We start from the raw sequence: 12628 nt of genomic DNA on the forward strand, positions 1-12628 counted from the left end.
TCGCGCTCGTAGTAGTAGTTCTTTTGTTGTGATTTTTGGCATTTGCATTGACATTGACTTTGACCGACAAATCAAAAATGAAGCCAACGCGGCGTATACGTGTTGCGTCGTCGACTAACTGTGCATAAATGTTTACAACAACTAGCCACAGAAGCAGCCATGCATGCACGTTTTTTTTTTTTGGTATGTATCATTGATGGACACACACTATTGGATCATTTGTTGTTGTGTTTTTGGTAGTGTATAGTATGTATTCGTATTTCTGTTAGTATGTGGTTTAAATCATATGGATTTGGGCGCTCTGTATAGCAAAAGGCCGATTCCAATGCGTTACGGAAATGCATTTAAATGGATGGCACGGGGCTTCAGTGTCCGAACAGTGTCTGTCGTTGGGTAGACATGCCCTATCACAAATAATTTATAAAACAATACTTTATATTGACATAAGCTCACACAATTGCAGAATGCAAAATTTTATTTTATTAACCATAAGCACATGTCAGTAGCAATGTTAAAGTATGTACGTATCGACAGCTTGGCCACTCCCACACAACAAGCAGCCACTCAGGTGTGTGTATATGTATACATATATTTAAGTACATATGTACAAGTACATATTTATAAGCCTACTGGCATTTGTTTATAGTTGATAGAACACCGTATCATCGTCTGCTAGCCCTTTATTTAATGCAAGCCCTTGAGCTGCAAAAAATGAAACTCCCACTTATCGTTTTTGTTACGCCAATCATTGGGTCAAAGCCAACAGCAAGTTCAAGTTCAGACACAACAGAAACAGTAAAATAAAAAACTTCACAACATCAATAAATTGATATGTTAGAAAAATTACTCGAGACTAGATCAAAAAACGGCATTGACCGTCTTGTCGATAATCAAACTAGTAGAAAACTATTAGCAACATAAACAAAACGTTGGTTGGCTTATTTGCAATTTTTAGTATCGCATAGGGTCAACATTTTTGCCGAACTGAAGCTGATGCTGTTGCTGATGGCTGCGCCGGCGCGGTATTGCTTTGCGTTGCTTATTGTTGTTTGCTTCTATTTCCTGGTTGTCGTTTTTTTGTTGATGATCTTCAGGAGACAACGTTTCTCATTGGCATTATCATTAATGAATTGTTCGTATCTGAGAGTATATCAACAAGCACGATGCTTATTGACCTTAATCAATTTATGTACCTCTGCTTATAAATTGCTACTATTTAAATAACATGCAAATTTAAAGAAGAGTTTTTTGCAATCATTTGTACTAATCAGTCCAAAATGCATAGTTGTTTTAGTGCAAAACAAATGTTCAACATTCTCTCTTTGTCCACAGGCGCCTTCTACACATTTGAAAAATAAATTAATCGCAAGATATCGATACCCGATTGTAGCCCGGAGGGACCTTGCCAGACCATCGGAACATGCTGACTCTATTTCTATTCAACCATTCAACCAGAATAATCAAATATCATGAGATATATGAGAATGAATTTCCATTATGTATGTATGTATGTATGTATGTTACGTATTGACCGTAATGCTAAAATGCATTTTAGCATCCATATGTGAAGATGGGCTTAACAAAATCATAAACATGTTTGAAGAAGAAAGGAACTAGTTCGGATTCACCGTTCTGTTTGTGTGGTTTTTTTTTTGTCAACACAGCTTTAAGTTGGTGCAGTCTTATCTTGGGAATATTCAAAGTCAGCACGTTCCTTGGACAAAATGCGGGCTGGTAGTTCCACTTAGAGCACAACCAGCGAAAAGAAATGACTGTGCGAGGCATAGAAGCTATAAAGTTGTATATGCCGACAACAAAGGCAGACAGTGCATCCATTAAGACAAACGTAAGGGAAGAAAGGGGGCGTACTATCGAACAGGCGAACCGTTTGATAACCAATACAATGACCTCTGTTGAACGCTATAGGTAAACAATGGCAATCTTCCAATTGATCAGCCCTAATGCAGCTGCTTTTATTGCAGACAAGAATGGACGCAGCTGTTGGCCAATCTGGAAAGCAATCCGGAGCTACTGCGTCATGCCGCCTTCAATGGCGAACTAAAAATGTCAAAGTTTCGCAGCATCTATTGGGCATTGCTATTGCGCGTGCTGAATGCCGATCATCGCACGTGGGAAATACAACGCGAGCAGCAGCGGAGCCGGTAAATAAGCATAAGAAACTTTGTATACAAAGGTATTACCTTGTAAAAATGTTTTCCAACAGATACGAAAAGTTTAGGGTAGATTATGTACGCAATCCTCATGAGCTGGTAGTTCCCGACGACGACCCACTGTCGCAGTCGACGCAAAGCGTTTGGAATCAGTACTTCAGCGACCAGGAGCTTTTTGCTGTCATACGCCAGGATGTGGTGCGTACGTTTCCGGGCGTAGACTTCTTCCGCAAGGCCCCCATACAGAATGCAATGACAAACATACTATTCTACTACTCTCGCGAGCATCCGTACATGTGTTACCGCCAGGGTATGCACGAGATTCTGGCGCCCATCATCTTTGTGGTCTACAGCGATCATCAGTCGCTGCTGCACTTTCGAGAGATTGCCAAGACTGACATTAAGTGAGTTAAAAGGACATTAAAAGCGTTATTTCTTTTAATTTTGTGTTTTTAATCCAAGTGAGACATTGCTGAACGTGCTGGATCCGGGATATCTGGAATCGGACACATAGTAAGTGATTTTTAAATCGACTAAATACGTATCTAAACAGCAAAATGAATTGCAGCTCCATTTTCTCGCGCCTTATGTCTTCTGTTGAATCTTATTATCGTGTATCGAGTGTGGTTCCCACTGCTGGGGGCTACATTGAGAGCTCAAGCGAAGTAATTATAAATAATATGCCGTTCTTACTTGTAATGTCACTTATCGCTTTTTCTTGCATCAGGCCGCTGCCGACACTGAACTGCAATCTGAGGTTGAGGTTGTCAGCCAACTGAACTTTATACGCGATAAAATACTTGCTAAGGCTGATCAGCACTTGCACCATTATCTTCTTAAAATGGAAATCCCGCTGCACATATTTGGCATGTAAGTGGATTGAATGCTGGTCCACGATTGTTGGGTGCTTACTAAGGCGTTATATTATTCATAGACGCTGGCTGCGCTTATTGTTTGGACGCGAGTTTCTGTTGCTGGACTTGCTTCTGCTGTGGGATGCCATCTTTGCGGACAGCGATCGTTTCGATTTGCCCAACTATATACTGGTGGCTATGCTGGTGCACATACGTGATAAGTGTTTGTATAAATGCTAAATAACCTCCTTAAACCAGAACAATAGCTGACAGACCTAAATGTGCAAATGTAGACCCTTTTTATACCCTGTACGCAATGGGCAAGAGGGTATACTAGCAAGGGCGTAAGCAGCTTTTACAGCTTTTTCACGCCATAAAACGATTTGTTTAGTCATAGTAGGACACTATATAACCATTTATCTGAGTAGCGAATTATACTTAAATGTGTTTTATCCAGAAACCGTAGGTAAAGACTGAACTATTGCTATCCTTAACTTATCTAGTTTTAATGCGTAGGACACTCAATAGTTTTAATTGACACCTAATATCAAATGTCTATGATTCACAGTGCTTCTGAGTGATTATACCACATCGCTTACTTATCTGATGCGCTATCCGAATACTGTGGATGTCAATTTGGTGCTACGACATGCTCTCTTTATGCTCAACCCCAAGCAGTTTGAGTATCCATCGAATGCTTTTACTTTTGTTTCCTTCGCGGACAACTTGCCTGCAGTGCCGACAACGACAGCAACTACAGCAAAGATCTCACAACAGTCCCCACAACGTTCGCGCACCAGCTCCGATGCGTCTCCGAGCATCAGCCACGTAGACCGCCAGATTAACTACATGCAAAAACGCAATGCGGCCGATGCGTCGGCGCTCGCCAAGCTACAGGATGTGAATCGTATAGCCATGGATGGCTACCTCGAAAATGTGCGTATGAAACTAATGGGTCCTTTTGAAATTTCTCATTTCACTGCAATATGTAGAGCCCCGAACTGCTGCGCCTCGAACTTAAGAATGCCTTGACTGTCATGAGCATAGCCCACGGGAAATTGCAAAACTATTTGCACACAGTTCGCAGACATGTAGGCAGACATACGAACGAGGAACTAGCCCGTACACTGGATGGCATGGAGGAACTCTGCAGCTTTCTAGATGTTAAAGTAATGTTCCCGCTACAATCGCGTTCAGCGCCCATTGACCAAGCTCATGAAGCGAATGAACAAAAGCAGTTGGGTAAGTCCAAGACAATGGTAACCGACACTTCGACGTCCACACCCACAATTCCGAATGCCGCCAACACCTATGTGCTACCTGAAAATGCCTTTATGCACAGTTCAACGCGTCGTTTATTGGGTGACTTGCGTGAAATCGAATTATCAACTATTGCGAGCGACGAGAAACCTGGTTTTGCAGTTTTGCCAAATGGATTACCGGCAGCGGAGCCACAACAACGACCACAATCATGAGCAGATCAATAGATTATCATGACACTGCGAATCGACTGAATATTGTTTATGCTTGGCACCACAAAGTGGGTAGCAATATAAATTGAAAATCCCAATAGACATATTCGTAAGGGCATTTGAAGAGCCGGAATGTTTCAGAAAATAAACATTTTTTAAGACAATCCATTTTTTTTATTATTTCACAAATAGTAATTGTAGTTTTATTGCAAATTCGGAATGCAAGAAATAATACATCATCGATTGAATATTCGTTTATTTCAGTAAAACGGATAATTAAAAAAAAAAATTAAAAAATGTATGCAAAAAGTTAGAGGAATCCCTTTCCTTTCCATTTAATGTATACAATAGTGGCGCAGCTTCCTTATTTTAGAAGTCTACTTTCGGTTTCCATTTAAATCCTTCATATCTTATTTTTTAATGTTTAATTGGGATGACCAGTGATAGGACCACGCCTTCGAGACATTTGCGTAATTGGTTTATAAAAAGTTATTTAACGTATTAAAATTAAACGATTTCGATAAGTGGTTCAAGAAGTAATCACGGTACTTTATTATAAAAAAAAAAAATTTACCTAACAAAAAAATTGCATTCATTGAAATTATTCCATTATGTACTTTTTAAATCGATTTATTGGGAACAACTCATCTTAATAGCAAATGCACAAATTTGGGTTTGTTTTTAATATTTAGACCACAGTAATATAAATTAATATTTTCCAAAGCATAAACTTTAGTCAAAGAGCTTGGGCTTGTTTAAGGAATCTGTAAAACTTTCAACAGTTTTTGTTATGAATGCGGTTGATATTTAATCTAAAATGATTAATAATAATTCATATGGCGTGTTTAAAAAAAAATTTTCATGAAAAAAATCTTGTGAAAATCAGTTCCCACATAGCTAGCCTAAGACCTATTATGCACTAAAAGCTACAGGAGGATCTGCAAAAAGAAACAGTTACAATTTTCACATTCTTTATGAATAAAACCTGAAAAATAATAATTCGAGAATGTAAGTGCATAGTCCGTGTGTTACATTCAACGATTGGTTGGGGGAGTCCTTTGTGTTTTCTATATTAAATTATTACATTTCGTCTCTCTTGCTTTGCATGGATTTTGTATTGTTCAATAAATTGGTATGTTTATGTGTATTATAATAATAGCGAATAAATTTGAAATTTTATTTCATGAAAAATGATAAACAATGATGAAGTTTATGTGTTCTTTGCATTTAGGTGCGATAAAGATAATAAAAAATAAAATATATAACTTCCCCAATAATATAGTCTTATGTTAGTTCTACTACTGCTGCATTGGCCTGTTGCTGCCGTTGCTGTTGCTGCTGTTGTTTGGCATGCGACATAAAACATTTCGGTTCATGTTGCGCATCTGGGCCTGCTGTTGCTGCTGCTGTTGTTGTTGTTCTAGCTGCTGCTGTTGTTGTACTTGTTGAACCGATATATACTTGTTCTGGTTGCCGCTGCTAACCCGAATTTTGCGCAATATACTGCCATTTGCATTGACGACGTTAGCAGAAACAGATGCAGGATTTTGAATGTGAGGAACGGTGGTCATCGGAGCATTCAAAGCAGCGGCCAGAGAACTCGGTTTGCGCTGCATAATGGGTGTGGAAGTCATACCTGCAGAGCTGCTCATTCCCCGACCATTTACGACATGCGATGGCGTTGGAGTGGCTTTAAGCTTATTTAGAGGTACGCAACGCAAAGTTTCTGCCTCGGTTGTTCTGGCTGTCACCTGCATGGATGGCAGTAGGCGGCGCAATTGCTCTTGGGAATGTCTAGGCGCGGATCCATTCGTAATGGGTGTGTTTGGAGCACTTTGCACTTTTGGATCAGAATCGATGCGATTGTTCGATTTTGTTTGGTTGCTGTGGTTGTTAGTCAACAGTGTTGCTAGTTGTGTTGATGGTAGATCGTCCGTATCCTCAATGGTTATGGATGATAAGACAGAAGAGGTTGGCGAGTTGGGCGTAGCGGCTATTTCTTCGAATGTACCCAAATCGACGCTTTCGACAGCATCATTGTTACTTTTACCTGAGCTGCTCAATGGTGGCGTTGGCTGTGTTGGCGACTGCACTACGGCCGATGGGGGCGTAGTCTGCTGCTGCCCAGTGTCTCCGGCATTTGTCGAACGCCGCAAAGCGCGCAACTCTAGATCGCATATGATTTGCATGATTTTGGCCTTGCCTTCTGCAGCCAGATCCGTCGGCAGTGCCTTTACTGTTTGAGTAATGCTCTCGAAAAACAAATCAATGGTGTCCCGAGGCTGCGTTGATGCCCCAACAGACGCAGACATTGGCGCCTGCGTTGGCATTATGCGCGAATTACCAGGAACGCTGGAGTCGTCCAATGCGCGCAAACGCGTCACAATATCAAACGAGGAGCAAATCATATCCTTCGCCAAGTCTATTTGGCTGCGTTCATCCTGCCGCTTACCAACAGAGTTACGCAATACGCGTAAAAGACGCCGCACATCAATAGAGCGGCGCATTCGCTTGGGGTCTGGCTCATCGCCCGAGTCTTCGGATCTGCAAAAGGCAAGTAAATGGAAAAGTTAGTTCGCATGTTTTGCTGACAAAATCCTGCTTTCAATTTACAATGCACAGTTAGGCCATATTATTGGAAATGAATGAAAATGCAGGTTTTGAAGGGTAAAGAGTCATAACATAACAAGAATGGTATGCTTCTAAAAAGCAATGCCCTCGCAAGAAGCATTGTTTGTTCTGAGATCCCTCTATCACTGTCTACTTACTTAATGCTAACGACTTCGGAATTTTCTTGATCCACTTCCAAAATAGAGACATCTGGCTCAGGGTCTGCCTCCGGCATGGTCGTAGACGCTCTGGGACTTATCTTAAGCGGGTGGATGGAGGCTGTGGTTGCCTCAGCGGTCATCTTCAACCGGTCTGCATGCTTGCGTGAAAAATGATGTTGTTTTAAAAAGAACACTTTGATAGGCAATCGCGTTTCGCATTGCTTGCAAAAGCAATAGTTTTCATCATTAGGGTCCGGTTCCAACCATTCATATTTCGCTTTCAACTCGGCCAACGCCGCTTTGTTCTTGGCCTCTCCAGGGGTTAAAACGGCGGGAGTAGTTGTAGCGACTTCTTCGGAACCTTCGGCTACGGCTTTAGCTGCCACCGCCGGACCCTGGCGCTTGCGTTCATGGCGAAGACGTATGTGCCGAGTGCTGCGCTGGTGTTTTGATGCAAATTTGAAGCTAGGTAGATATAAAGACATTTCGCACAGTTTGCACCATCCGTAGTTCGGGCGTATTTCGTTACGCTTATAAGACAGCCAGGGAAAACGATCTTTCCAGAGCAACACTTTACTCTGCATTGAGACAGGCGGTGCCTTCTGAGCTTTGCTTGATGTGTTAGATGCTTTCTCTGTAGGTGCAGAGTCTGAATTCTCGACAGCCTCTTCCTTCTTTTGTTGGTGGTCCTTTCTGAGTATAGAAAAAAACAAAAGTCAAAACAAGCCAATTAGTTACTAGTGAAATCCTAAGATATGATGGAAACTAAAAACTTTCCTTAACATTGCCCAAGATTTCCAGGAAACAATGTTGTATTTAAGTTAGACCAAAAATTGGTTGAGCTAGTTTAATTACTTTTATTTTATTGACGTAAAACTCAAATTGTAGTTGAAGTATTATTTGTTGAGGTATTATTCTAAATCAAACTTATAAAAATAGGAAACAAAATTCAATTCAATTCAATTTTTTCTTCATGATAAACAAACTATAAAATATAAAGCCTTTACTGCCTCAGGAAACTTTGATTATCCATTTCGAAATTAACCTATTAAGCTACTGCATAAGCCTTAAACCTTTGGCTAGGTATACATCATAGTGAGGTGCCTTTTAAATAAACTTACCTGACTGCCAAGTGTTGTGCCTTAAACTGCTTGACTGTTTTTTGATGTTGATTGCTCTGCTCGTGGCGTAGTTTTCCGTGTTCACTATAAATGCGCACGCGACAGAATTTACAGATCTGCATCTTGCGATCCTTAGAAACGCGCAACCAGGAAAAGTGGCGAACAACCTTTGCTGACTTCTTGGCGTTGCGGCTGTCAGCCTTGGTTTTGCGCTTTTTCCTAAAACACATTATACAAGTAAGTATAAAATATTTTTAAATAAATTCTTAAATCTAAGTTGCGAATAAATAGAAGGGTGATTCATTGCGGGGAGGCAGAACAGGAGTATTTCCTAGTTGATAATTTGGAAATTATAAAGCCACATGGTACCTTAAAAGTATTCTGAACGACTCTGAATAAATAAAATATACATACTCTGCTTCGCTGTCAGAGGACGATGACGCGTCATCATCTCCAATATCTTGATAGCTAACCGATTCGCTTTCGGGCTCTGACGGTTCAGCAGTACTCTCTTGTTGAATATCCTCCGCTGTTTTGCTTCCATCAGTTGGTTGGCGATTGGTAGCTGCTATGTGATTACTTGAATTTTCGTGGGTTTTCCGTTTAATTTGTGAATGGCCATACATGAAACGCTTTTCACACACATTGCAGTACGCAATGCTGGGATCCCTGGGATCGGGCCCCAGCCAGGGGTGTAGGTCAGCATACTGAGCCCAAATACCGCGATCTCTGCGAAATAGAGCAAAAATAATGTAGTGCCAATGATATGTATGATTGGAATGTACTCACTTTTTTCTGAATTTTTCCAAATTATTAAGATGTACATTTATCCCGCAATGCCTCCTGAAGCTGCTTAACCTCATTTGGATGTCGCATAAAGTGCAACGGCACTGCACCGGATTTGTGCCAGCTTTAATTTCGCACCATCCACTTACTTTATCGACAACGGCTGATCCTTCACTGGGGGCTGCTTCTAGCTCTGGTTCATCATCGACAGATATATCATTGTTACTGTCGCTGCGTTTTCGCTTGCGGGACTCTTGCATTTTAAATTGATTCTCGCCTTCACGATGACGGATTGTGTTTTCGTGACGCTTCCGTAGGTAAACAAATTCGACGTTTAACCGGATGTTGCAATACTTGCACAAGCCGATGGTGCCCTCGGGCTGTATACGCTCCAGCCAAGGATGCCACTGCAGCCAACGTAACCAGTTAAAGTTATTTAAGGTCTCCACTTCGTTTGCTCGCTTCTTCTTTATGGCCGCCGCATAACTGTCCGTGCCGAACTCCTGTTTAAGCTCACTGATGCTGGTGCTAAAAATAACGATGATTAGAATTCATAAAAGGTCATATTTTTAATGTTGAGACTTACACGCCACGTGTCTGCTCTTCGCTGTTCCTGAAGGCGACATAGTTGTTCTCGCGCTCCTGATGGTACAATGACATATTATGCTGGGCAATATACTTTGACTTATTGTTAACGTTAATTATAATGTTGCAGTAGAGACAGAACGCAAAGTTGCCATCGTCTTCTTCGTGTATCAGCCATTCCCAGCGCTTCATCCACAGCTGCCAGCGCTCAGCCTTGCTTAAACCAGGACCAGACCTATTGCTGCCAGATTCATCATCGCTACCATCATCATCATCATCGATTTCAATATCGTGATTTCTATCCAAACGCTCCAGTAAGCCCATCGGATCAGGTCCATTGTATGAGTTGCAGCTTTCAGCGTCGCTGCTGGGTTCTGTTTTTGCAGATGCAGCATCGTCAGCATCCTTTTCTTCGACCGGCTCAGTTGCGGTGCCGTTTAACGCCGACTGCAGTTCCGACAACATCGGCGCTTCGTCTTCTTCATCATCACCAAATTCTATAACAACTGGCGGCTCGGCAGCTCCCTCCACATCCGTAATACGAAGCTCGTGCTCAAATGTCTGCGGCAGCACCAGCGGCGTTGATGTTGTTGGATCAGCCACCATTTTGTCTCCGTCCGCGGCTTCAAGTGCGTCACAACTTTTTTTTTCCTCCATATTCTCCTTATCCATGTCTACAACAACATTTATACTTCAGACCAAGTGGTGAAGTATTTAATTTTAAATATACATTCACTTGCAGCTCAATCCAATGGGATAAATTAACACGATACTGGAAAAACTACCTTGCAAAAAAAAGTTGCTTGGCAAAATGCCGCTGCACTGGGATATGTTCCTATCGACGTCCACTATATCGATAGTTTCACCAAACTAAAAATTAGCGTGGTACACACTTTTCCAATATATTTTTATATGCATATATACATACATATGTATGTAAGAATATACATAAGATGTATATCGGAAATAATAATCTGTATAATTAATCGAAATAAGCCCGTAAACATGTAGTTGGAATGTTATTTTTCTGAATCTTTTTCGTATCCTAAATTTTTCTATGAACCAGTTGCACAGGTAATAACAAAACGAAATAATGCAACTAAATCAATCAATTGGTTTTTCTTATTTCTATATCAATAAACATTGCTTGTTCCTTTAATGCTTGGGAAGGCAGAATATGTGATGTACATATTTAAATGCCAAATATCGGGTATAATTTCAGTGTGACCATTATAGCGGGACCCGATTGTTCAACATTCACATAATCGATTTTTTTAACATATCGGAAGTACCATATTTGTATGAAAATAAGTGTGGCAACACTCTGAAGTTGTTTATATTTTCAACAAATATAGTAAAGCATTATAATGGCAAACCCACAATTAACGAGAGAAAAACTGTAAGCAAATGCATTTGAACCCATTCAAAATATATGCAAATAATTTATACCCTTTTGACCGTGCAGGGACGCCTTGCGCTCAGAATATAAGCCGCGTAGGTCGCTGCTGAAATATCCGAGACCGAAAACAAAACCGGAGTACCAGTTCATCTATCCATGGCTATTGCCCGACGAAACAGATCCCCACTTTGTATTTTGTATACTTTGCGAATGTCGTCTTAGCGCCAAGCGTTCCGATTTGGGCAAGCATGAAGGCAGTATTAAGCATTCCGAGAATGCACAGCGTAAAGCACTGCCGCCCAAAGAAGTAGAGTCCACGATAGAGCCGGATGCCGTGGTAAAATGGGAATACACTGATGATGAGGATGGTCCGCTACCGACCAAATCGGATGATCGACTTGATGATGTTGAAGACGAGGAGGAGGAAGATGATGGCGAAAACGATGCTGAGGCAGAGTACGAGCCACATTGTAAGCGTCGTGTGTCTGAAACAGATTCACAAAATTCTGGTGGGCTTGACTATCTACCACTGCAAGTAACCATAAACGAGTCGCCAAATGCGCAGTCACTGCAGCCTGTCCAATTGTTATCACAATATGCGCCACCGACATCGCTGGCTCCAGCAGGCGCAGCAGCAGCGAATAACCCATGCAGGATTACTATTAAAAAAGTAATGTCAATGCCTGTACCTAAAATGGGTCCCACAGCGACGACCATGCCAACATCAAGTAAACCTGCACAGTCGCAGGAAATAACATCTAAGGCGACCATAACGCCCATTGCTGCCGGTAACTATGCGCCGATTCAAAGAGCAGTCCCTCCATCGCAACAAATACACCAATCGCACACGCAGGACCATCCACAGCAGTTGTATTCACCATATCAGCCGCTGAGTCAAAATTCCATTGGAGCCGTTGGTCGTGACTCATTTGATCTCTTCTTTGACAGCATCTGCGCGACGGTTAAAGCGCTGCCCCCAAAGCTGGCCACTGAGGGCAAAATACGTGTAATGCAATTAATAGGCGAGCTGGAACTGCGCGCTATCAACGAACGCGAAGCACAGCCAGCCCAACTCTCTGGCAACACGATCCCCACTGCTACTGCAGGTATTCCCACAGCGACTGCAGCAGATGTAGCCGGCAGCGTTAACGCGAGTCAGCAAAACGCTACAGTAGCATCAACCACCAAGTGACCGCGATTGCAGACAAACAGCAGAAAAAGTAATCGCAACCAAGCTTTCATTCGCACATCCAAGTAGTTCAAGATATGCCGCTGAACATACATACATACATACGTATGTGTAGTTTATTGACATTGCATATATACACATACATACATATACATATGTATAGTATTAGACGTCGTTTAGTTTGTATCGCCCTTAGCGCGATATTGCGTTTTGTGTGCTATCAGCAATTTTTCCACTTTTATCATTTTAAAATTTGTTAAAGATTACACAACGTCCAGTT

General features: G+C 41.5%; 3 protein-coding genes across 4 annotated transcripts; 2 read left to right on the forward strand and 1 right to left on the reverse strand.

The window, feature by feature from the left end:
- The first annotated feature begins 1650 nt into the window (after positions 1–1650).
- Positions 1651–4661, forward strand: LOC115620852 (TBC1 domain family member 5). Its single transcript, XM_030514296.1, has 9 exons — positions 1651–1926; positions 1983–2162; positions 2225–2575; positions 2634–2684; positions 2740–2836; positions 2899–3041; positions 3106–3248; positions 3594–3961; positions 4018–4661. Exons 1-9 carry the CDS (start codon positions 1769–1771, stop codon positions 4498–4500), a joined length of 1974 nt encoding a protein of 657 aa, XP_030370156.1. The 5' UTR covers positions 1651–1768; the 3' UTR covers positions 4501–4661.
- A 981-nt stretch (positions 4662–5642) lies between these two features.
- Positions 5643–10529, reverse strand: LOC115621129 (protein suppressor of variegation 3-7). Of its 2 annotated transcripts, XM_030514678.1 has the most exons (6): positions 9762–10529; positions 9179–9703; positions 8804–9118; positions 8390–8608; positions 7266–7961; positions 5643–7041 (listed from the first exon to the last, which is right to left on the reverse strand). In XM_030514678.1, exons 1-6 carry the CDS (start codon positions 10430–10432, stop codon positions 5796–5798), a joined length of 3672 nt encoding a protein of 1223 aa, XP_030370538.1. In that variant the 5' UTR covers positions 10433–10529; the 3' UTR covers positions 5643–5795. The 2 variants fall into 2 exon arrangements, with proteins under 2 accessions (XP_030370538.1, XP_030370539.1); XM_030514679.1 differs by lacking the exons at positions 8390–8608; positions 8804–9118; positions 9179–9703; positions 9762–10529 and adding an exon at positions 8046–8137.
- A 560-nt stretch (positions 10530–11089) lies between these two features.
- Positions 11090–12567, forward strand: LOC115621376. The gene is made up of 2 exons (XM_030515002.1): positions 11090–11159; positions 11226–12567. The coding sequence occupies exons 1-2, from the start codon at positions 11128–11130 to the stop codon at positions 12349–12351; spliced, it is 1158 nt and encodes a 385-aa protein (XP_030370862.1). The 5' UTR covers positions 11090–11127; the 3' UTR covers positions 12352–12567.
- Positions 12568–12628: the final 61 nt, after the last annotated feature.

This window comes from Scaptodrosophila lebanonensis, unplaced genomic scaffold (genome assembly GCF_003285725.1).
Source record: "Scaptodrosophila lebanonensis strain 11010-0011.00,11010-0021.00 unplaced genomic scaffold, SlebRS2 tig00000024-arrow-pilon, whole genome shotgun sequence".
Lineage (NCBI taxonomy): Eukaryota > Metazoa > Arthropoda > Insecta > Diptera > Drosophilidae > Scaptodrosophila > Scaptodrosophila lebanonensis.

Excerpts from the sequence above, each read along its gene's own strand:
- LOC115621129 (XM_030514678.1), bottom strand. The coding sequence starts at position 10,432 with ATGGATAAGGAGAATATGGAGGAAAAAAAAAGTTGTGACGCACTTGAA. Across the intron at positions 9,119-9,178 it reads TTGGAAAAATTCAGAAAAAA|AGATCGCGGTATTTGGGCTC; the intron begins GTGAGTACATTC and ends TCTATTTCGCAG. Across the intron at positions 7,962-8,389 it reads GCACAACACTTGGCAGTCAG|AAAGGACCACCAACAAAAGA; the intron begins GTAAGTTTATTT and ends TTCTATACTCAG.
- LOC115620852 (XM_030514296.1), top strand. The coding sequence starts at position 1,769 with ATGACTGTGCGAGGCATAGAAGCTATAAAGTTGTATATGCCGACAACA. Across the intron at positions 1,927-1,982 it reads ACCTCTGTTGAACGCTATAG|ACAAGAATGGACGCAGCTGT; the intron begins GTAAACAATGGC and ends CTTTTATTGCAG. Across the intron at positions 2,576-2,633 it reads ATTGCCAAGACTGACATTAA|TGAGACATTGCTGAACGTGC; the intron begins GTGAGTTAAAAG and ends TTTTAATCCAAG.
- LOC115621376 (XM_030515002.1), top strand. The coding sequence starts at position 11,128 with ATGGCAAACCCACAATTAACGAGAGAAAAACT. Across the intron at positions 11,160-11,225 it reads CAATTAACGAGAGAAAAACT|GGACGCCTTGCGCTCAGAAT; the intron begins GTAAGCAAATGC and ends TTGACCGTGCAG.